General features: G+C 37.5%; 1 protein-coding gene across 7 annotated transcripts in view; it reads right to left on the bottom strand.

Moving 5' to 3' along the window:
* LOC121733529 (tensin-2-like) overlaps window positions 1-25,263 on the bottom strand; it is a 119,118-nt gene that overhangs the window by 51,951 nt on the left and 41,904 nt on the right. For 5 of the 7 annotated variants that reach the window (XM_042123819.1, XM_042123801.1, XM_042123810.1 and 2 more), the window contains one exon: window positions 9,209-9,277. In XM_042123819.1, coding sequence (XP_041979753.1) covers window positions 9,209-9,277 — 69 coding nt within the window. Of the gene's footprint in view, window positions 1-3,504; window positions 3,819-9,208; window positions 9,278-25,263 lie in introns of those variants that run through there. The other 2 variants (XM_042123841.1, XM_042123849.1) reach the window with 1 other exon arrangement.

Genomic DNA, 25,263 nt, shown 5'->3' on the forward strand with positions numbered 1-25,263 from the left:
GTTTTATCGAATACCGAGCAAAGCTCGGTCAAATATCTAGTTATATATTAAAAGCATAATGCCACACCCATGAACTGCACTTTTCCCTACCATACGGTGAAAATTTGACCTTCCCCGGGTAAACAAACACTGACACTATATCATCGTCACGACAGATCCACCGAGGTTAAGGTCAGACAGAGTTAATTTGTCGGAAAAGTATGCTCCCTCCGACCCGCAGCTACCGACAACACATTCGTTTTCTTTTTGAAGTGACTAATTAGACATTTTTAAGGTTCATAACACTTATTATCTCTGCTTTACAGTATACAACATAATATTAAGTTATGAAAAGTGAAATGTCTAAAAATGGAGAAGAGTAAAGGACATAATATTTAATCTTTTATGCTTAATGTTTATCCAGCATCCTAAATATAAGATTTATACCTTAGTACGTAATGTTGTTGACATATTGTAATGAGTAATGACGACACTCAACTTAGATTCTTATTTCAGAATTCCAATTCCATTGGAAAACATGGTCTGATAAAAGTTTATGTCCAAAAATATATTTAAAGGCATGTTTATTACACGGCTATGTTATATCGCGTGAGTAATTTATTATCATAATCAAAGTCAAAGTCACCGAGATCAAAGAGTCAAGACTCAAGTTATAGTCATTTGAAAGTAACACTAGGAAAACAGATGCAACTGTTATTACTTAAACATTTAAATCTATGGTTTTAAGTTTTAACTAAAGCTTGGCAAATATTAACATCATTTGCCAGAACTGGCCTGCTAGCTATCTTAGTCGATAACCTAACTATATTAGGAGGCCACGATAAATCCACCATACATTATACAGATAAAGGTTTTAGTACCAGAGAAAGTTGTGATGCGTAAAGATGTCCCAAGCACAAGCTACGGAACCATAATAATATGAAAACGAACATCCATGAAGGTACATCTACAGTCTATACTAATAATTATGATTAATGCGATATAAGGTCTGTTACCATTCACACCCAAACTACTGACCCGATTTCGATGAAAATTGAAAATAAATCCTCGGAAAAAAATTGAATAGTTTTTATTTCACTATAAGCGGTTCCTACACGGCCAACGAATTTCTTTGCAAACAAAGTTACTGGAATCTTCTAGTAGGTTATATACGAAGGTATTATAAATGTTTATGATAGATAAGAAGCTCGGCAGATGAGCAAAGGTGTAGGTTGGTCATGACCAACCATATTTTAATCCCATGGGATTAAAATAATCTCGTTTATCGGACACTGCAGCTTCTATATCAATTTCTCGTGTTAACAACATCTTACATAGATATTACAGAGTTTAATCTATCTTCCATATTCTTATCTTATTTTTGTGTTAAAAAGAAAGCTCATTGTTACGTGTGGTGTAAAGCTTCAACGAAAGTTAACCTTACGAGACAATATGGATTGTTGATTTCTATCGGAAAGTTAAGTAAGTAGGTACTTGTACAAAATCTTTAATTTCATAAATAATTTAAACTTAAAAGATATCAAACACATTATATTTTTGTCTTGTTTATAGCAATTATAGCCATTTTATTATTGCAAAGTGTAATTCATAATGTCTAAGTCATGCCCGCCACCTTTGCTTTTTAACCTTGAAATATAGTAGGTATGAAATAATATTATATTTTACGTCATTTCCAGTTTTTGTTCGACACGTTATATATAAGAAAATAATGTTTTCGACATCTAAATTATTTTAACAATCATACAATACTAATTATAAAATTAATTTGGAATGACTCTGAACTATGAATAAGGAAACCAATATTAAAGCAAACTTGATATCAAACATGATTAAATTAATTAATAGTACCTTCTATTTTTAATTTTAATAATTAAGTAAACATATTAAAGGATCGGCGATCGACTTCCTTTCCTTGTCTAATGTCAAAAAAAAACTAACTGGCCCAAGTAGATGTGCTCGTCGACGTAGTGTATTTCTTGCTCGTCTACCACGACCCTACGTCTCGTGCTGTTTGTCATCAGTTGTGTTTTGGACCTGTTTATTGTAAGTCCCACCTCGAGGCTTGCAGTGCTGAGATCTTGGAGCATAACTTGGAGATCTGCGGCTGTAGGAGCAAAAAGGACTGTGTCGTCGGCAAAGCGGAGATTGGTCAGCCTTTTCTTATTGATTTCGATGCCCTTCTCTGACCACTGACTATCCAGTTTTCAAAAAATTTCTTCAAGGACACAGCAAAATAATTTTGGAAAAAGTGGGTCTCCCTGTTTCACTCCTTTATGAATTTTGAACTTAGGACCGGTGGTATTAAGTTTAATGTCGGCGGTGCTATTGTCATAAATTATTTGGAGAAGTTCTATATAATATGTAGGATCTATTTCTTAGTTTTATAAAGATGAAAATATTGCGGAATGTTTTATACTGTCAAAAGCTTTAGTAAAATCTACAACGGCTAAATAAAGGGGTTTATTGAATTCAGTGTGTTTTTCTAGAAGTTGGTTAAGAGTCTGAAGGTGATCGGTGGTAGAAAAGTTATGACGGAATCCGGCTTGCTGTGCTGGCTGCTGTATACCTTACCTACGTGCGTAAAATTAATTGTTGTCCTTCAAGAGATAAGAGATATCCATAACATTTATATAAGCGATAACGGCGCGTGGGTGGCACTTAAGGTGAATGTTAGAAGTAGTTCAATGTAATTTAAATTCGCAAATAGAATCGCGGTGCGGCCTCCTGATAAGATAACCTTGCCGGCCAATTTGTTGTACGAGGACCCCCTAATATCGCTAATCGGTAGCTGACGTCACGGCAATGCAAACTATGTAATAATATTATGATATAGGAAAAGTTGTATTAATAGGTAAAAATTCAGTAGGAAAGTTGCTTCACAGATTAAACATTGTATAAAGTTTATGTAACACAGTTTGGATTTTAAGAGGATACAACAGGGGCTAGAGAAATGAAAAAAAAGTACGTGTAATATCTATAGCTGTCTCCCTTACCTCAAGCCTATACCGCAGAACGCGATAGAGACAACTGCAGAAAATCCAGAAAATCAACGATTCGTTGTCCCCTGATTCCTTCTCCAAAACTTAACCGATTTAAGTACTTTTTTCATTAAAGATTAAAAAAAGGCTTGAGCTGTGTTCCTATGTTTTGCTTTTTTTGTATAATCTAGCCAAATCTGTTTTCTGGACGTTTGAACACAGTGGAAAATCTGGCCATTTTTTTGGGTTTTTGAACGTTCATATCTTATTTAATAATTAAATTATGAAAAAAAAGAAAACATAGGGACATTGTATTAGTGGCCGTAGATATTCAGGAAAAAAATTATAACTCTACTAGCATTATCCAGGGAGGAAACAGGGGACAACGTTTGTATGGAAAAAAGGGCGGTGTGGAATCCTCTTAATATTACGAATATTATAATTATGTCTATGTTATGCATAGAACATGCAGCCTGCTAACTAAATATTTAGGAATTCGCTCGTCAGACTCTACATTCAGTAGTACCTCGTTTTCAAAGGGGTCGTCGGGCTGAGGAGGTTGTTTTTGTTTGTCTGCGCTGAACGACAGCCTCCTCTTGAACAGCTTCATCTTAAGTCTTGTTCACTTTGTATCACGAGTCATTATTTACTTTAGCTGAATTAATGTAATATAACAGAACTAAGTATAGCAGAGTTAACTAGGAATTTGAGAACTGTCACTGGGTTCAGAGTGTTTTCGCGCCATCTACCCGGCGTAAAGGTGAGCGCACACTGTCCTCGCGTGCGGTAAAGTGCGGCTACATCGCGCGCCCGCCGCGCACTGGCCGGCCGCGGGCTGCGCCGCTGCCGCCTCCGTCACCTTCGCGCTAAGAAAACACGTATACTCGCTTACATAATCACATTTGATGCAGTTGAGCGTCATTTTATTACGCGATTCAAATGTTATTTTATTGCACTTTGCATAATTTTTGCATTATTTTGTGGCTTTGGAATGGACTAGGAACTACGATACTTACTCGTTACTCGGACGATCTGAGGTTTACGTTCATTACTACAGACGATTTATAATTTTTATTTTGTTAGAATTATATTAAGTAATTAATTTGAGTTCTGAAAGTGTATACTTAAAGAGCTAAAGTTGTAATCTTGTGTTTATTTTTGTACCCGACTGTACAAGCTCCCCATAATATTATTTTTGAAGGCAACGTGCGAGTTGCGACCAACGTAAACATCAATTCGAAGTTTGAACCCTTTCAAGGTCTGGACAATGGTACAAGAAATAACAATTATTATTTACGTTTGGATACGCTAGACTTTATGGTCGGGACTCGGGGAAAATATTTTACACCTTTTTACGACTCGTTTTTCTATTGTGGCGGTTGGTAATTGTCACGACAAAAAGAACTAAAGTTATAGCCTTCCAAAGATTCTCTCAGAGTTTCGTGTGCGCGACGGGATCGTATTAAGCAATGGTCAACATTTGTTACAAAATTAGTTTTCCCCGCTCGATCGAATGAAATATTCAACACATGTGTTTAAAGGCGCAATTTGAAAGTTAAATATTTGATTCCGAAGCAGAAATTCTCTTGTGCAACCCTGCGAATTTGAATTACTAAGTAAACAGCCGTCGTAAACTTAAGTACCAAAAGTTGTTGGCTCCCTAGTCCCTGCCTCTGATGACTAAGGTTTTATGGCGGTATGTTTGTCATTCCTTTTAAAAGTCCATCGCAATGAAAATGTTCGGTAACGGTGATAAAAGCCTTCATAGAAATGTTATGAAAACAGCATCCGCTCCTGTAAACGCAACCGGCAACTCTAAAATTAGGAGCCAGTGGCTGTACGGTGGTCATTTGAGTTACAGGGAGCGTAATCCTTATGTCACTGGCATAGAGATCCTTTAGAAGCTAAAATAATTTTGGACGGACTGCACGTCTGACATTCACGTCAATTGCGCCGCCATGTTGTTTACGTCCACAACGAAAAACATTGCCGGCAGGCGCGTATAAATCATTTTACAGTTGTAAACTTTGTAAATATGTTTAATTGAATTTACGTGATGTGGCTTCTGTTTCTAATAATAAAATTAATAACAAACGAGTACTGACTATACTGGCTTAAATAGGAATTTGATGGCCGTTTTCACCAACCTTCCCCTACGAAAATTTAGGCTATCTAGAGCGGTCTAAGTATAGGAGTTAATCAAAACGGACTCCCGGCGGGGAGGCTTCTAAAAATTTTAACACAGGGAAATTGACCGCTACGACTGCATACATTCCTCATGGCAATTTTGTCGATAGCACATTGTACCTCAATCAATTCGGTATGATTTGAGCCATAAAGGCCTCTCTTCACGTTGAGCCATATCGTATAACTAGGTAAAAGCCGAGCTTTGTGAAGGCTCGCGACTCGCGTCGTCACACCTTGACTGGCTGGTGATAACACATCTACATATAAAAACCTCGTCTGATCACATCTACTCTATATAAATAAAAATTACTATCTTAAAGCACAAATCAATAGGCGTGATAGTTTTTACGTAAAGTGTTAATTACAAAATGTAAACATTGTGGGATATACTAGGTCTCGCTTCGTTCGCCCTGATCATTGTTGCCACCAAGGTCAATAAAATTATAGTTGAATAATATGCCGTACGTCCATGATCGCTTGTATTGGTCCATCAAGACCCGAAGCGGAGAGACCGCATAAGCGTCATGATTCTAAGAATAATCCACCAGATAAATAATGATTAATGATTTAGGAATGCACATATTTATTTATACTGAGAATTGTTAATGATGAAACAATTTAACCAATATTTGCTGTTTTGTATACATAAGAGTTAAGAAATTTACAATTTGTTAAAATTCCGAAAATTTTTATCTCTTTGATAATACCTAGCTAAATATAATATGTAGCAAATAGTTGTTAAGGTTACACTTAAAATATATTACCTAAACCTCGTTTTAATTAATTATTTTTATTGTGAATTGTGATAGATGACATTATAATTACTGTTTACTCTTACTAGAGATCGCCCAATGGTCGAAATTCGTCCTTAGTTTCAACCACATTAGGACTACTACGTTTATTTGTAAAAAATATTGACTTTATCATATTTCTTTTCAACTCTCATCTCTGGGACTCAGTTGATCTCAGACTGGCCGTGTAAGCATTGTCTTAGTATTTAAGATTCAATAAATATAAAAAAAACCTTCCTTTTTAATTTGTCATCTTGTTGTCAACAGACTTCAACCATAAATAAAAGAGTATAATTCGTATGTATAGGCTTGATCTGTCATCTTTCCTATGTGTGTGTGTTGTAGTGTGTGTAATGTTTTATTTGTTAAAAAAATGCATGATAAAAGCATAATTTCAAAATAATATTAGCTCGATGCACTCCTTCGCCATATAAACTATAACTGTGCAAAATTTCATGCACCTACGTTTCCCCATTTTTCGTAAAAAGGGCTACAAAGTTTTTCGTTCGCGTATTAATATTATGATCACATTATGATGATGATAAAGTCAAAACAATTATCGAAGTTATCTACACTACAACATATTATTATTACCACATACGTAGTATCCCTAAGTAGTCTGTGATTACCACATATTACAGTATCACTTGAAGCAGAATTCTGAGTCGTCAGACAGTTCTTTTAGTCATAAATTAATATAATATCTAGATAATATACCACATTATACAGCTCGTTTTTTTTTTTTGTAAAAAATTATGATCCTCTCAATAACACAAAACTTTTTTCACACTTTTCCACTTTATTTAGATCTTTACAAAAGTTTAAAATAATACTACGACTCGACCGGTTAAATAACTCATCATTAGTAAGACTTGGATCAATAAAACGGGAGTGTAAATTTATATTGAAGAATTTATTGATTGTTGAATAATGCGGCCGATGTAACATTGGAGACCGTTTAATACTACTCAAGTGTGCAGGACCGTGACATTTACAACATCTTCGCGAATATTTCATCGTGAGCAATAAACTACAATAAAATTGATTGTGGATCCTAAGCTGCGCGGGCGCACCCATTTGTTACAATAAACGATGTAGAATCGTTTATTGGACATTAATATGAATATATTCTTGCAAAAATGTTACAGACGTTGATTTTATTGTCGGTCATACGAGTTAAAACATATTTTTGTTGTGCATTTTTTTTGGTAATGGGACATGTTGCATGGGTACAAATTGTTAAACTTTTTTGATGACACGTGACCTGATTGAAAATTCGTAGGGTAGTTTGGCGGCGTAGCGTAGGACGTGAGAAAGTAATAAGCTGCAATTGTGTTTTCACCTTTGCGGGCTCTTCTGGAGAGATGGTACTCTGTGCAACCCGTGATTATTTTTCTCGCAATATTCAAAATAAATGATTTCAGCAAACGAAAATAATGATTGGCGATTATTTTGTTTTGATTTTTTCAGTTGGGTGGTGGTTGGTGGTGTTAAAGATGTGTGTAAAGCTAAGGTTCTCATCATAAAAACCGAAAGCTATTGTAACATCAAACATCAAAGAGTTGGGAGTTGGGAGAATGTTTGTGATATTATAACGTGTTGGTCTTCGCTGTTTGGTCAAACATTAACAGGAAATAGAGTCAGGAATGTGGTTTTATCCCGACAATATTTGGACTACAGTTAGCGCGTAATCTTTGGGAATATGTTAACTGACGTACATTTTTTGTGTTGGGATAACTTAATAGGCATATACTAGTAACTTAATTTCAGGGTTAAAGTTTAAACAGTCAGGTTTTGCTACTTCTTTACTTAAGAAGTTGCAAAATTTTTAAGCACCTAGTCATTGAACTTTTTAGTTGACTATGCGTAATAATTATTGCATAATATAAAATATGCCAACAGTCCGTAATAAGTATTTTAATGACATGTTTAAATCGTTGTAAGTTGTTACATACTTGGTATAACTTAGCAGTTCAAACTAAATTTAGAGTTCTCACGGTTATAGCTTTCATTAGAATTGATCTATAAATAATTTATTTACTGACTGTACAGTAGTAGTTACTACAGTACAGATACTTTTTTTTTATTAAGTTATGGGTGATTATACTGAAAATGCCTTAAAGACGGTCACTCTTAATTATCCATTGCAAATTGACAAATATGAACTGGCAACATTTTTTCTTATTCTCACTTTATTTTAGGATTCTCGTACACACAGTGGCTATGCCAATCCCATCTTGCTAGTAGATGGTTACTCAGAAAGCGAAAACCCCATAAGAAACTTCATACAAGTTCATTCGCGATGGATCGAAACAATCAATCGTAAATAAATGACCACCCTTAAGCAACATACTTAACGGTGAATTGTCATAGAAATGATAAACTTAGCCGGCGCAATGTGCCGCAAAAGCAATTTATTATCGACAATAGTTCTAAGTACTGAAGTATTAAACAAACAAACGGAACCTCATTTATTTCATTACGTGCAATAGATTGTTATTGAACTACTTAGCGATTGTGCAGTCGATAAAACCCTTCGTCTACCCTATTATTATTGTAACAAAGTTCAAAAGTGCTAAACCACGGCTGTCCACCTCTACATAGAGTGAATTTATACTCTATCTGTAAACTAATTACTCGGATTGAACCTCCATCGATCAATTTAAAAGACCGTAGATAAATACTGGTCATACTCGGATAAAATAGTTCTCATAATTATTGTGATGATAAAATTGTGGTCACGAATTTAATCTCTATGTTATCTGACGCTGGGAAGAACGGACAATGGCGTTACGATTACTGGAATAATTGGCGTGGACATCTGAACTTACTATAAACCACTTAATTTGTGCCTAAATGTTGTGTTTTTACAAAGTGGAAGTTGATATTAACTTTATTTCGAAAACAAAATTAAATTAGAAGTCAATGAATGTAGAGTCTAGTATTGTAACTTGTAGAGTGCGATGAATACTTACATATACGATATAATTTTTTTAAGTATATGACGTATAAGACACATCACGATCTTCTGCTAAAATGTAGACGTTTAGGCGAAAAATAATTATTGTCATACTCGAGAAGTAAATCGTATACGTGCTAGTAGCGTTGACCGGAGAGTTTGAGTGACGATATTTTTTGCCCAAAGGTCTATTACATAATAGATCATATTTCCAAAATATCCAGTCTATGCAATGCGTATGCTATAATAGCATACGCATTTTATTAAAATGAGTAAATATTAAAATCACTTACAGCGTTCTGCAGGCGCGCCAGTATTTCGGCGGAGTTGGCGGGGTCGGCCAGCTCGATAGCGCCTGACACCTGCAAAGAACAGTTCCATTAGGCTAATTAGTTATAACTTATAAGTAGCGATGTGACGACTAGTCGGCCACGTTTGTAGTCGGCGACTAGTCGGCAAAAAGCGCCGACTATCCTTTTTATTATTTTACTAGTATTAATGATTATCTGCGAATCAGCAGTAAAGGAAGCATTACGGAAACGTCCGAAACCATGATCGGTTTGGCCGACTAATCGACCGATTAGTCGGCTTCTTTGCAACCGACTAGTCGGCTAGTTGGCAAAAGTCATGATCGGAACATCTCTATTCTCTACTTATAAGTAATCGTTTGTCTTGCCTGCTCTTTTTAACCGACTTCCAAAAAGGAGGAGGTTATATGTTCGGCTGTGGTTTTTTTTTTTGTATGTTCAACGATTACTCCGCCGTTTGTGAACCGATTTTCGAAATTTTTGTTTTGTTGTATTAGGTTTCATATAAAGAGTAAATAAGAAGGGACGAAATAGCTGATGAATATTAAATAGTTTAACTTTAACCCACTCGTGATTGTGGGATTAAATAGGTAAATCAGGTATTATCAGAAGGGTGAGCATGATTTCCTATAGATACCCTGTACAAAGCTGTAGACAGCTAAATCGTACAAAATCTAATCCTACTGCCATCATACAAATCATTTTTAATAATGGACTACGATTAATATCACTACAGGAACTCATACTAACCCTTGGGCATAAACCCTAAAGTTGACTTTATTGTTTACTAGATGACGCCTGCAACTCCGTTGCGCCAAAATTCGGGAACCACACATTTTTTCGGAAAAAAAGTATCCTATGTCGTTTCTCGGGACTCAAAGTATCTCCATACCAAATTTCAGCAAAATCGGTTCAGCGGTTTGGGCGAGAGGTAACAGACAGACACACTTTCGCATTTATAATATTAGTACTATGGATATAGATTTAATCCCCCGATCGCGGATTCTTGGAAATCTATTGTTATTCTATTGTTATCGCGGCGCCTCCCAAGTCCCAAGCGGCGACCGCTTGGGACTTGGGAGGGTTAATAATTGGTTTAAATTAGCTGATCAACACAATATGTACTATCAGAGAAGTTGATTCCTATGCAAATCGGGGACCTAAGTAGTTTGGTCGCGTTACGTCAAACCCAGCTGACAGATCACAATTAACATTGATTTGACATATTCGACCAAATAACGTTGGTCTGTCAATTGCATAGGAATCAACTTCCTCGATGGTACCTTAAAGCATTTTATTATGTTATCAATTTCAAGAAATAGCTTGTTACTAGCATTTATTGCTGTAAACTGTGATCTATAAATAATGGAAGTAAATTCTATCGGACTTAATGTTTACGCAGTAGTCGTGCCCTAAAATAGCTATCTAATAATTACGACTTATAAATATTAAAGCTCGTAAACAATATTTACTGCGATATCGTCAAAACCTGAACGACAATAAGGGTCAAATCACATTGCGTCGCAGGCCTTGGACATGCGTTTACAAAATATGAGCCATTACAGAAACAGGCCGCCAGACACAGTGGGCAGCAAATCAGCTGTCAATTCAATGTGCATCTTCTCTTGGAGTCAATAGTGTTCAATTTTAAATATCTCATTTAAAATAGCAACGACGCGTCACGGAGCAAAGTGAACTCACCCTAAGCTCAAGTGGGTCAGTATTACCCCAGGAGGCGGAGTTACGTCTATATTTTACGTCTACGGGTCTCCGGGACCGAGTGAACTGGTCGCTAATAACGTCAATATTGCTGCGCTTTCTTGGTGTTAAGTATTTCCTTAGGAGCTTAGACCGCGGCCCGCGGTACAATCTTACACAAATCATTCTTGATGCTTTTCAAAATTACTTTCGATCTTTAGGTATAGTCAATGCTTTTGTAAGCTAATTACAAGTAAAATTAATAAATAAAATCGACTCAGTAGTAAACGAAATTATTGTACTGTCTGAAGCTACAGTTAGCTTCAGACAGTACAATAATTTCGTTTTTATTTTGTTGTCATTTATTGATATTAATTATAGTATACCGATGCTTAAGCCAGGTTTACGAAAATCCCCCATTTGTCGTTGGCAATAAAAATTCGATTCGGTAAAAATGTTTGTGGAGCTGGCGGATTACAGTTGCTCTGGTAGGGGGAGGGGGTAAGGGGGGAGGGTATCGAGCCATTGCCGTGGGTAAGGTCAGCCCGACCCTGGCCTCGAGCCAGCCAGATCTGGGCTAACGTCTCATCCGTATTTTATATAGCAATTTATAACTTACCTCTTACATTTTTAAAGTTTTCGTTTGCTATTCATCACTTAGCTCTTACATGAAGTTTATCTTCAAAGCTACACTGAAAACAATATTTTTTAACTAGATGTGCCTCGCAAATTCGTAGCGCCAAAATTAGTTTAGCGCACAAAGAGTGCTCGGTATGAAAATATGCTGTGTCCTTTCCCGGAACTCAAAGCATTTGCATACTGAATATCAAAGTCCGTTCGAGCATCAAAAGCAGAGGTAATAGAGATATATAGGACAGACACTTTTTAGGGTTCCGTACCCAAAGGGTGAAAACGGGAAGTTCGAAGTCTCATGACTTCGATGTCTGTCTGTCCGTCTGTCTGTCTGTCAGTCTGTCCGTCTGTCTGTCAGCAGGCAGTATCTCAAGAACCGCTATAGCTAGACTTCTGAAATTTTCACAGATTGTGTATATCTGTTGCCGCTATAACAATAAATACTAAAAACAAAATAATTTAAATATTTAAGGGGGCCTCTTATGCAACAACCGTGATGTTTTTGGCCTTTTTTGCTCGATTTTTATAATGGTAACAAGTAGACACTTGAAACCTTCACAAAATCCTTGATTGAATGTGTACTTTAATAATTAGATAATAATAATTTATTAAAATAGAATAAAAATTTGAGGGGGGCTCCCATACAAAAAAAAAACAGAATTTTGGCCTATTTTTGCTCTATAACGGTACGGAACCCTTCGTGCGCAAGTCCGACTCGCACTTGGCCAATTATTTACACTTTCGTAGAGTCTAATTTCCTGAAATTAGAGGAAGCTTGCAGTCAGAAAGGTTTGTTCCCATAAATATTGGTACATATCTTTGGTAGCATTGAAGGCAGTAGACACTATTCCATATTATCGAGGATATTATGATACAAGTCGGGAGAAAGTGTGAAAGAGACCATATAAAATCATAATAGTGCGTTCTACCTTCACTCACGACTTACAACGCAATGTACCAGAACAGTAAACTACACTTGTATCACAAACACATATTCATCTAGTAGAATAACCCACTCAAGCTCAACTAGAACAAACTCCATGTGCTAACAAGGCCAATTATTATCCCCGAAATTGCCGCTCGCGATTTTACGATAAGCATAACAAAGTTAGGAGTGGAGTTGGAGGCGAGTCTCTAAACTATTATAATTTTTAGGGTTCCGTACCCGAAGGGTAAAAACGGGACCCTATTACTAAAATAAATTAGTATCAAAGGGGGTGCATCACTGATCTCTCCCAAGTCCCATGCAAAAAAACACTTTTTTTTATATTTTTTGGTTTAATGCTCTAAGTCCTAAGATTTTTCTCTATGACGGCACGAATTCAATCGTGCGCGAGTCCACGCATTAGGCCCCATTATTTTAACTAATAATTTGGACATTTCACGAGAACTGCTCCAGCTTCATAGAAACGGATTGTTGCTTAATTATAAAACAAATGAGTCATGGGATTATAGTTAAGCAACTATGTCGCTCCCGAAATTGGCTTCGAAGAAATCTGTTGGCGTCGAATTACATCGCAAGCTACTCGTAAGGCTACCGCACCGGTTCGAGGAATCGTGTTCTATCAGCTAAACCTAATCGGGTCTGTCAACGTCGTTTATCACAGCTGTATATTATTAGCACATAATATACCTACTAGATATATACAATATACATAATATTATCTATAATGTATCCCGTGGTGCTTTCTCTTTAGTTCTTTGACTTTCGGTCATTGCAACTTTGTACTGTCTCCCGCTTTTTTATGGTGAGGAAAAACTGTATACTTCCTACTTCTCCTATCTTCTTCTGATTAAATTCGTTGCGGAGCCCAAGATAGCTTTTGCATATCCCTCGGGCTCCCTGAGATCATATCAAAGGGTTTTCGTGGTTGGATACCGCTGTCGATCCTGGCGACACAGGAAATACAGTGGTGGGATTGTGTGGTGGGCCAAAGCCCGATTTAGGATACATAATATTATTATGTACAGTTTTAATCGTTCATTAAAAAATTAAAACTACAATGCTACTTTCATAGTAAACTGAATATAAGGGACACGTACAAAGTACAAACCCTAAAGTATTATGACATAGTTTTGATACATAATTATGTAACAAAACTATGTCATAATACTTTAGGGCTTGTATACTTATACACTAGCGTTATTTCAAGTTTCTAGCTCTGGGCTTTTTTGTAAAGTTATTATAAAAACCGAATTTATTTACCCAGCTTCATTTATTTACATACCCTGCAGTACTAACTGCTTGTGTTGCAATATTTTAAACCTGCTTAGCGATTTCCTTTCATCTTCAATATTTTTGTTATGGATAGGTGAGCACGGACATAGAACATAATCAGACAGCTCCTTAGGACGGATCAGGTGAAATGGACCACTATTAACTATACACGGCTGGAAATAAACTAGTGGAGTACCGCGCCTGGCCTCGTTCCTCCTGATGAACTGCAGACCACCACTCACACATGTTTATTGGGTCGATCAGGAAATTGCGAATACATCACGTTTATTTTTATCGATTACACTCTGTTACGCAAATGGGGGATTATGTAAGGGGAAAATTCGGAAATAGTGTTAAGCAATAGAGTAACTGAAAGAGATAAATAGAGCATCTAAACCGTATCGTTGAAATCAAACAGGTAAAAGCATAACACAGACACAATGTCATGTTGGAAGTCATGTGAAATCGTGTCTCTCACCAATAAATCGGAATAGGATTAAATTGTCTGAAATTGGTCTACTGTATCTTTTGTAAATTGGGGCAATACTGTTGATACACGTCTACGTGGAAAATCGCTAAACACTACAATAAAATTACAAGTTAGTTACCCATAATTTGTGTTACTTAAATGCCAATACAGGCTTATCGAATCATGCCTAGTTGCGCATTAATGTATATGCAAATAATAATGTTTGCGTGTAACGCTTATAAAGTTGTAGAGTTTATGGTCCCAGTTAATTAAGGGGTGGAACTAATTCTGATTGTACCTCATTCGGTACATACGAATACCTAACCTAATTTACTTGCCGTCGATCAAAAGCTGGAACGTCGCGCGGGCCATAATTTTAATGTTCCGCCTTGTGCATCGTCCTGGTAGGCCATATTAACCGTCAGCTTGGGGCCAATAAGGTAGACACGAAATTCTAATTTTTCGATTTCTGTAAATATTATATAAAGTTCTTTTCGAACCTCGAATCTAAAATTTTGCTTTCCACTGCAAGGTAATACGAGGAAATATTATAAAAGACTGATAAATTAGAAGTTTGGCTTATAGTCGAAGAGCCCCGTCAAAGCTTGGCTTATAGTCGAAGAGCCCCGTCAAAGCTTTTCTGAGAAAACTATACCTTATTTATAACAGAATATTCCGATGTCAAAACAAAACAATCATACGAATGCAATAAACACCCAAGTCCAAATTTTGCAGTGGTCGAACAGCAGTAATTTTGAGATACAGGATTACAAAAACTTCCCAAAATATTATTCTGTAAACGGAAATACCACGCAATTCGCTGGCACTCCTGGCAGTTTAATGAAGCTGTAACGTGTCAAATTGAACAACATCAACATATTTTATTTTAAAACGACCCAACGGCGTGAAGTACTCGCCCGGTAGGTACAGGGTTTTATGAAAGCTCTTGGGTAAGTTCCGAAATAAAACGCAGTGGTCATGACGACTAGAATCAACGCCATATTATATTGTGGATTTCTTTCGAAATCTTGTTCGAATGTTATTTTATTGTCTAGAAGAATCCCGTGTCAACAGGAAGACAGAAATGGATTTAACAGATTTGCAAGACGTCTCACGATATTGAGATCTGTCAATTCAGTACTTTAGAAATAGCTCTACGCCTCGCGTTGCATTCTGAATTGACCCTATTTGTTTCTCCTTTCTTTTATAAAACTTTAGACTCCTTTCTTTTATAAAACTTTGTTTAAATTAATTAAGAGTTTTCTATTTAACTACATTATATAAAAATTTATAATATATCACACTTGTCTCACCAGTGGGCAGTGGCACACCAGTACAATAATATGACAGCTGATACATGATATTGAAAACTGGTCAGTACACTGGGTTTTATTTCGGAACCTGGGCAATATAAGTCCGCTCTTTGAGTCCCGCGCCGACGTCTTACTTCGAGCTGACACGTCTCCGAGGTAAATGACAGGTATTAATGGTTAATGGAAAAGCGAAATATTAACAGCTCCCAGGACGAAATATTTTGGCATAGGTAAATTAAGTTACGCTTATTAAATTTAAGCGGCATAATCGCATTAGGAACGGTTTATAAAGTAAAATTTACATTTCAGACTTAAGGAAATTGTGTTCTAATATTTTTTTGTATGAAACTAGAATATTACATATTCTTGTAAAAAGGCTTTACAAGCCTTTACAAGCCTTTTTATAGGTATGTAGGCTCAATTTACCACCCGTGTGAGCACACATAATTATTTTATAATAACATACAACCAATGTGCACATAGCACAACATATTCTTTTATGTTCATTGTGTCCAAGAGTCCAAGTCACATTTTGTCTCGCTAGTCGCATGTTATTATGATGTCAATTATATTTAGATTACGATTGTAAATTATTATTTGTTGTGTAATAATAATTTGCTTTGCGTGTTATGATGCAAGAAGTAAAATTAAGTTTATAAAAGTTGTCAGTTGGAACAGCAAAGATATACTTAAAGTTTGTAACTCAAATATAACAAATAAGTTGCTATACGAGAAAAAAAAAACAGGAAACGGAGCAAACATTTTGACTTGTAAATTATAACAATAGTTAACTAACAAGGGGTTATCAAATTCTCCGATCGATGTATCGCGTCAAAATCACAATCGAACACCGAACAAAAAGTCGATTGGCAGATGAGATTCGTAGATACCGAACAGCTGACTTCGCTAAATATAGTTCAGAATTCAGATTCGTTTAGCAGACTCCTGCCGACAAAAAACGTCAGGTCCGGGTCAATCGACCTCATAAAAGCTAACAAGACGGTCGTTTGATTCGCCGTGACCCTACACCGATTCCACGAGATTAATCGATTACCTTCGAATCGAATAAAATTTTATGTTCACACTAAATTGTGTCGAAAATAATCAAGTTTTACGTAAGTAGTTGGATGTTCGTTAAGGGCGAGACGATTTGATTTCTAATTTGGCACTAAACAATTTTTCTCAATCACCATATTTATAACTATTAATCATGACCAGAGAAACATGACAAAAATAACAAAATGTAGCCAAATTCTTGCTTTGAAACAACAAAATATAATTTATCTCAATGCGCAAGGAATACTGCCCGCCCTAAAGTATGCCGAACGATATAAATAAATTGTGGCCGTCTGTATCTTATGGAGTTATCTTACAAAATATGTCTGGTGTTCGTTTCTTCGCCTTCTCTCCGCAAACCTAAATTTTCTTGAAATCAAACATAAATAACATAATATTTTAGGACGTGCTGAATTATTAGGAATCGATACTCGGAAAATACTTTTAGATCTAAGGTTTCAATGAAAGTACGAAGTTAAGGTCAATTTTGGATTCAGGGACTTTCGCTATAAATACATAAATACTAATTTTGCAGTCACGCATAAGCTTTTATATTTAAGTCATTTTTTTAATAACATGGATACATTATAAAGTCAAGTAAACAGATAGTTAAAGTAAAATAAATGTTGGCGGTGGCGAATTCACCAACAAACATCGCAAAAAATCAGCAAGATGTCTACCTGCCGTCGAGTAAATATTTGTTACTCCAGCCGCAGAGATAACGGGGTTAAGTAAAGTTTTCACACAACTTATTTGTGTTAAGAACTTCACACAAAGCTCTTCTGAGTCACTGCTGCAGGAGTTTTCTCAATGTTTTTCTCTATGTACAGAATTACTACCCAGTGCCCAGTAGCTTACTATAGAGCCTCATACGATTTTGACTAAAATTAGTAATTTTCTTTTATCTGAACTAGAAGAACTGTGGGCTGTGACAGTTTTTTTTTTTCAGACAAGTGACGTAACGCTTATTAGTGCAAAATGTGCATGTGCACATACACATGATGTAGATTTTATTGCAATTCTAATAGAAAATAAAATGTATGTTGCAGGAAATGAGGCTCATATTATGTAGCCGGTGCCGTTTCCGCAATCCGTGCTTTATGAATACATACTAAATAAAGTATTCCTAAGTATTTCTTTTGCAGCTCTAGTGTATTTACAATTTCTATTGACATCTCATCTAAAATAGTCATCAGTAGGCCGTAGCTAAAATCCCTTTCGTTGAAAACGATGACGAAATTCGTTATCAAAATGTATGGGATGTGACATTAGTCTTCGCAAGCGAAATGTCATTTGGCGGTGTCGTATGTTAAATCCCATACATTTTGATAACGAATTTCGTCATCGTTTTTAACAAAAGATACTTAGTCTAAGGGGGCTGAAGGAAAAATCATACATATGCCATAACTCATAAGTCATAACCATAATCAATAATAATTAATAAGTATTAAACACATCATACATAAGTCCGCCAATATCACATCAAATAGGTAATAAGTATGTAATAATTTAAGATATTCTTACCAATAAAGCATTATGAGGTCAGTCGCTAAAATATCATGAATATTAGCTCAATGTAATTATATCAAAATATTAGGTTCCAAGTTGTACACTTACGTAAGTCTATTACATTAGACTAGCAGCTACCCTGATTACAGCGATTTGTATTGTCATGTATATCATTAGCTCGTGGCTTAGCACTTTCGAGAATTTCCTGCACAGCACTTACGTTATACGTACCTATGGTGAAACTGACGCGGTGTCAATCTAGGCTGTGGGCAAATGAAGGCAAATGGGCAATCGGGCGCGAAGCTGCACGCTCACCGAGAGCATTGCAATTAGGTGCCGTGTCACACTGACGACCTAGGGCTATTTCATACTGCGGGGCTAAAATGGTCGCTTTTAAGAATTTTGATATGAATCATAATATGATTCATTTTTCTAAAATCGCAAAATGCAGCTCTGCTTGCAATTAATTTCTGTATTTTTGTACTGATTTGACATTTGTCAGTTTGACAGTTTTGACAATTCATTTGCTGAATTGATTGAGAGGAATTGCTAAATGTGACCATTTTGGCCCCGCTGGTGATTAGCGTTACGAGGGAGTCGATTACAAACGCCTATTATATGCACATCTGAATCCTATTTCTGCTTTATAATTCAAAATTAATGCAGTTCCGAGATCCGATCAAACAGAAAAGTAAAATCAAAATAATATTATTAAGGTAGCTTGGTAGTATAGGTCAAACGACGTTTTTTGGAGTTTTGACAAATCAGAATAATTGAGAATACGTTTGACTCGCGTTGTTTTGCAATTTAATGAAAATACCATTGTTATCATCGAGAATTCCATCAAGTCTCCTATGATTTAGTCGTAGTAAGCGAAATCCCTTCGGCCCCAAATCGCCAGTGTGATAGGTCCTAACGAGCTATTAGCGCTGTCGTGTAATTGCTGTGACTCAATTAATTATATATGTTACGCTCAAAGACCGAAAACGCTCAGTGAGCGAAAAAATGGCTCACAACGCGTTGTGGTAATAATCACAGAAATACCACAAAGCGAAATTCGTGTCGTTGCTGACGTGCTATTCGACCACAACGCGTTGTGGTAATCGAGTAAGCCCATGACGCGTTCTGAGCATTTAAAAACAGCCACGACGCGAATTCGTGTTGTGGCCCTAATGAAAACGGCCACGACGCGTTCTGAAACCAGGTTAGTTAATCAGGAGTAATTTTATAGCGCCCAAGTGTGTGCGCAATACACAAGAGCACTCTGGTTTCAATGAAACTAGGCCAGTTATGCAGGGGTAATTTTTATAGCGCCCAAGTGTGTGCGCAATACACGAGAGCACTCTGATTTCAATGAAACCAGGCCCAGTTACGCAGAAGTAATTTTATAGTGCCTACGTGTGTGCGCGTGTAAAAGTCGGTCCTGCACCTGATCTCTCGCCAGCGCTCCATTGGGTTATGAGAGTAAAGAATAGTGCTCTTGTGTATTGCGCACACACTTGAGCACTATAAAATTACTTCTGCTTAACTGGCCTGGTTTCATTAAAACCAGAGTGCTCTTGTGTATTGCGCACACACTTGGGCACTATAAAATTACTCCTGCATAACTGGACTGGTTTCATTGGAACCAGAGTGCTCTTGTGTATTGCGCACACACTTGGGCACTATAAAATTACTCCTGCGTAACTGGCCTGGTTTCGTCGAAACCAGAGCGCTCTTGTATATTGCGCACACACTTGGGCACTATAACATAACTCCTGCGTAACAACCAGAGTGCTCTTGTGTATTGCGCACACACTTGGGCACTATAAAATTACTCCTGCGTAACTGTACTGGTTTCATTGGAACCAGAGTGCTCTTTTGTATTGCACACACACTTGGGCACTATGAAATGACTTCTGCTCAACTGGCCTGGTTTCATTGAAACCAGAGTGCTCTTGTGTATTGCGCACACACTTGGGAAACTTTAAAATTACTCCTGCGTAACGTGCTCTTGTGTATTGTGCACATACTTGGGCACTTTAAAGTTACTCCTGCGTAACGTGCTCTTGTGTATTGCGCACACACTTGGCCACTATAAAATTACTCCTGCGTAACTGGCCTAGTTTCATTGAAACCAGAGTGCTCTTGTGTATTGCGCACACACTTGGGCGCTATAAAATTACTCCTGATTAACTAACCTGGTTTCAGAACGCGTCGTGGCCGTTTTCATTAGGGCCACAACACGAATTCGCGTCGTGGCTGTTTTTAAATGCTCAGAACGCGTCATTGCTTTTCTCGATTACCACAACGCGTTGTGGTCGAATAGCACGTCAGCAACGACACGAATTTCGCTTTGTGGTATTTCTGTGATTACCAGAACGCGTCGTGGCCGTTTTCACTAGGGCCACGACGCGAATTTCGCGTCGTGGCCGTTTCACTATTACCACAACGCGTTGTGAGCCATTTTTTCGCTCACTGAGCGTTTTCGGTCTTTGAGCGTAGCATATTGATACTTTCTTAATGAGTTCGCGAAATGGAGCAGAAACGCCCACCCAGACTCTAGGTTTCTCAAGATGGAATTCTTGTAATAGTTTTGGCATCGGACTGGCTGTGGAGACAATAGAATTAATTCAGCTCTATCGCTCGGACGTAGTCTCGTCATCAGAATGCAAATGGCCATCGGCCATGATATTAACCGACACAGTCTCGTCTCGTCGACACTATCTCGTCTCATATACCAATTTGAGACGAGATAGCGTAGATTAGTCTTGTGTCCCGACAATTTAGACAAAGTTAATAAAGATACAATCTGAGTAATGGGTCACCAGTTTGGCAACGCGGGCGGCGCGGGCACCGACGTGGACAATGAACATGTACCACATCCGGTGGGGACTCTGTGAACGTCATAATATAATTTATAATAATATTATGTCACGTAATTTACACACATACTGTATTGTATAAACAACTTGCAAAAACTTTGCGGTATTACAAAATATGTATTTTGTGATACCGCAAAGTTAGCTTAGTCCTTGGCTTGTCGAAGATTGGGAACTGCTTGTCCTTGGTTTGTCGAAGATTGGGAACTGCTTGTCCTTGGCTTGTCAAAGATTGGGAACTGCTTGTCCTTGGTTTGTCGAAGATTGGGAACTGCTTGTCCTTGGTTTGTCGAAGATTGGGAACTGCTTGTTTTTGCTAAGTAAGTTGGTGATTAAAATGATGTCAATCAATAAATTACTAAAGAGGTTAAACGTAACGCTATCGTAAAGCTAAATCAATTTATATCATGAGAGTTTCATTACAAAATCATTCTGGATTTTGATTCACTCCCTCAAATCGTTTATAAACACACGCACGCACGCACGCACAAGTAATTTATTTTAAAATAAATAAGTACCTGTTTAATGATGGTATTTTAAAAAGTACAGTAAAGTCATAATCTCATAAATTTCGGTAGAGCGATCACCGATTTTATTAAATTTGGCAATTTACAAGTCCACCGGTTTGAGCGACGCCGTGGGTGACTTCCCGGAAAGTTATTAAGATGTCTGGTTACCAAAATATAGGGTAACAACTAACAGGTAAATGCTGTTATGATTGAGGCTTTTATTAAGTTATTTTGTTACTTGCAAGTAAATTGTTATTTTAAAGATTGAGAATAAACAGTAAACACTGTTCTTCTAGAGTCTAGACTCTAAAGTCTAGACATTCTTATCTTTGCTTACCTACCTAAGGTAAGCAAAGATAAAAAGATTGAAAAAAACCAAAGCGATAAGTGAAAACTATTTGTTAATGCATAGGTATTTTTGCGTGGGCTTTTCGCTTTGTGTGGTCGCTAAAATCTTGCTAATAGAGACGAGAATGACAAACAAATTCTACTTTAATTAAATGAACTAAACGAAAACAAACACGGTACTTCTGGGAAAGTTTAAATTGTTCAAACAAAACAGTAAACACGTTTTCCTCGATGGAGCCCGCGGGAATGAAAATATGCAATTCATAAAAATCTACCTTTCCTATTCAAACCTAAAGCTCTTATAAACGTTGTTTTAAATCCTATTTCGCATTTTATTCCACCGAGCCACGACAACAAGAAATTATGTTTATGTTCGGCGCTGCTCCGGCGACCCACTTTCGATATAATTGGAGCTGCTATTTCACCCGAGAAAATGCCGCCCAAATATTACTCCCCCGCTGAAAATTTCGCCAATTTTTGTTTATAAGTTTATTTCGCCGACAAACAAGATAATAAAAATCTCGATGTTTTCTCCGGGAAGTCCAATAAAGTCGCCCAATATCGACAGCGACCGCCGGAGTAGTGTTTGTTTATACCTAGTGTTTGCCGATCGACTTATCGTCCACGCAGGTTTCGAGCGAAGGAAAAGCTCGAAAACTCCGCTACATTCACAATTTCGCCGCCCGCCCCGCGCCCCGCCCACGATCACGGTATCAATTTCGTGCTATTATTGTCCATGTTCGCTGCTAATTTATGGTTATGAATTCAAACTCGGCTAGACCGTAGCCGGTAATTATTCAAATCGCAAGTGAAACCGATTATTAATATTAGCGGTAAATTCTATAATACTTCCCGCTAACCCTTCGGGCTGGGCCGGTGCACACATTCCTCGGGTGGATTTACTCGGGGCGGAGTCACGACCGCTCACAAGAAACATGTTGATTTTATTATTTCCTAATTAAACGTCCGAGTGAAGTACGAAGCTAATATTTTACTGCACAGAGTAATTATGTATTACATTAGCACATTTAATTAGTCGGGTAATCGAAAGCTCCTCCGACGCGCGTCTACGAGCCTGATCGTTCCTTACGTAACCGACGACTAAGCACGCGTTTAAGAATTTGTGGTTAAAAATATTTGCGCCAATGAAACCCAATATCTGCGGCGCGTTATCGGGTTTTGAAGCCTGTCGGGTGAGGAGTCGCGGTATTTCGTGGTCGACATTCGCTCCCGCCGCGGCCGAGGCGGGCGACGCGCGACGCCGCGATGGGAACCAACGAGAGAAATCTGCGCCGGCGTGTCAGTGTCATATGACCCGCGTATTTCAAAGCCGAGTCGTGTTCTCGCCATTTTATTTGTTCGCCGGGTAGAATGCCTGCGCCTGCATTAGTGTATTGAACTAAGCGCACATGCGCGGTCGGGGTAGGGTTGGCCTGAGGACTCGACGCTCGCTCGAACCTCGGAAGCCGCTAAACAGCTGCGCTACACGAAAATCGTAAACATTTTCCCGACATGCGTATCGAATATCGATACGAGCGGACGGGGCTTATCTTATCTGTAGATTACATAATCAAAGCCAAGGTCGAGCGAACGTTTTCGTTGGATCGACAGCCCTATAAGTAATTCCTTATAGCAGTGAGTGAGGCACCGGGCACAGTATAGTACGCGCCCAGTGCCCACCGCCGCGCCGGGCTATCGCGGCGATCTATGGCTCGCAAGTCGCAACACGCAGGGCTTGTGGCTAGAACCTAGAACTGGCTACATTATAATACTTTCATACATAATAATTATGTCCACATCTCGTCTTGTAATCTTAATTGAAACTTACAAAATCTCCTTTCAACGATAAATAGAGCCTGCTATTACTTATTAGCCTAGAAAAGTGGGAAAAAGGAAAATTCCGGACCCCCTGGATTACTTTTCCTGGTCGAAATATGTGACGTGAAGTACGTTATTTAGTAAAAAACTAAAAACGCAAAAAATTTGACATTTAGCATAGACTATAGAGCTTACTAGGGAAGTAAGTTGTTCACTTTCAAGTTCCTTTTCGTTTCAAGTTACAAAACAACTTTACCTACTGCCGAAATGGCTGTAAAATTGTTTAGACTTTGGTATTTAGTAGGTAATTTGAAAGGACCTATTAAGAAAAACACAAATACTTCAGATGCCTCATTAAAATAGTTATTTTAGTTTAGTTTTAGTTAGTTAACTAATAAGAATAATTATTAAAACACAAGAATATCGGCTTGATTAGCACATTTAGATATTTTCTGGATTTTAGCTGAGCACTTTGACGAAAGATACCTACAAAATTAAAATGTAAAAGGAGACATTTTAATGCGGTAAAATATGGAAGACATTTCGGTAATAAAATTGTGCAGATATTTTATTACCGCCAAACAAATATTTACCTTTACGACCGCGGATGCGAGATTAGATTTAAAGGACCTGTTAATTGCGGCGTTGTTAAAAATTAACGAGTGCGTGTACACTTTGTTCCATGATGTTGTCTCTCTGATAAGACCCTTATGTCGACTCGATAAGGTTCACTCTGAAAGAACAACTTTGAACGAACTATAAGGTTCGCCAACCTGTACTTTTTGCCACAGAACATTTTATACGGTAGAGTCATTCAGCCGTATGTCCGTACTCCGTGTCTCTATAAAATAAAATTCGCTCAACGCGAGTGTACGTTACCATACGCGTACGACGTACTACATTGTTTCGCTACCTCAAATTATCTGAAATCACGCTAACGTGTGAGAACACTGACCCAGCCGGTCTGCAGGAAGATAGCATATTTTTTAAATGTAGCCTTTACCTATAACTTATTACTCTTCCACTGCTGAGCGAAAGTCTCCTCCAAGGTATTTCATTGATCCTGCACTACCGCTGGCCAGTCTGAAGACTCTACTGTATTTTATTTATATTGTGGTGTAGCCTCATGCAAAATTATAGCCTAATTCCCTGCCAGGCAACAGATACGAGGAACACGTTTTAACTCTTAACGTCGAATTTTTATTGTACGCTTATAATTATTTAATTAGACACGCTAAATGAAATCGGATAGTATTTTTGTTGCCAACAGTACACAAGCTTCCATCTTGTTTACTTGTTATTTTAACAAAGATGTTGTCTTTTTAACTGTAACTTGTAAGATGTTTATACAAAACCACTAAGGGCCTGTTTCACCACTTCCTGCTAAGGTGCCGGATAGGCTTATTTGACAGATTCTCCATACTCTATCTGTGAAGTTAAGTGGTGGATAGCCTTATCAGGAAGTGGTGAAACAGGCTCTAAATCTTGTACAGGACATCTAAGAGTTAGCATAATCTATCTGTGAGTTATATTATAGTCGTTCACAAAAACAAAAGTAGCTGTATTTGAAATAATTAAAACACACTAAAATACATATTTTCATAAATA

Source organism: Aricia agestis, chromosome 1 (assembly GCF_905147365.1).
Source record: "Aricia agestis chromosome 1, ilAriAges1.1, whole genome shotgun sequence".
NCBI classification, from domain to species: Eukaryota; Metazoa; Arthropoda; class Insecta; order Lepidoptera; family Lycaenidae; genus Aricia; species Aricia agestis.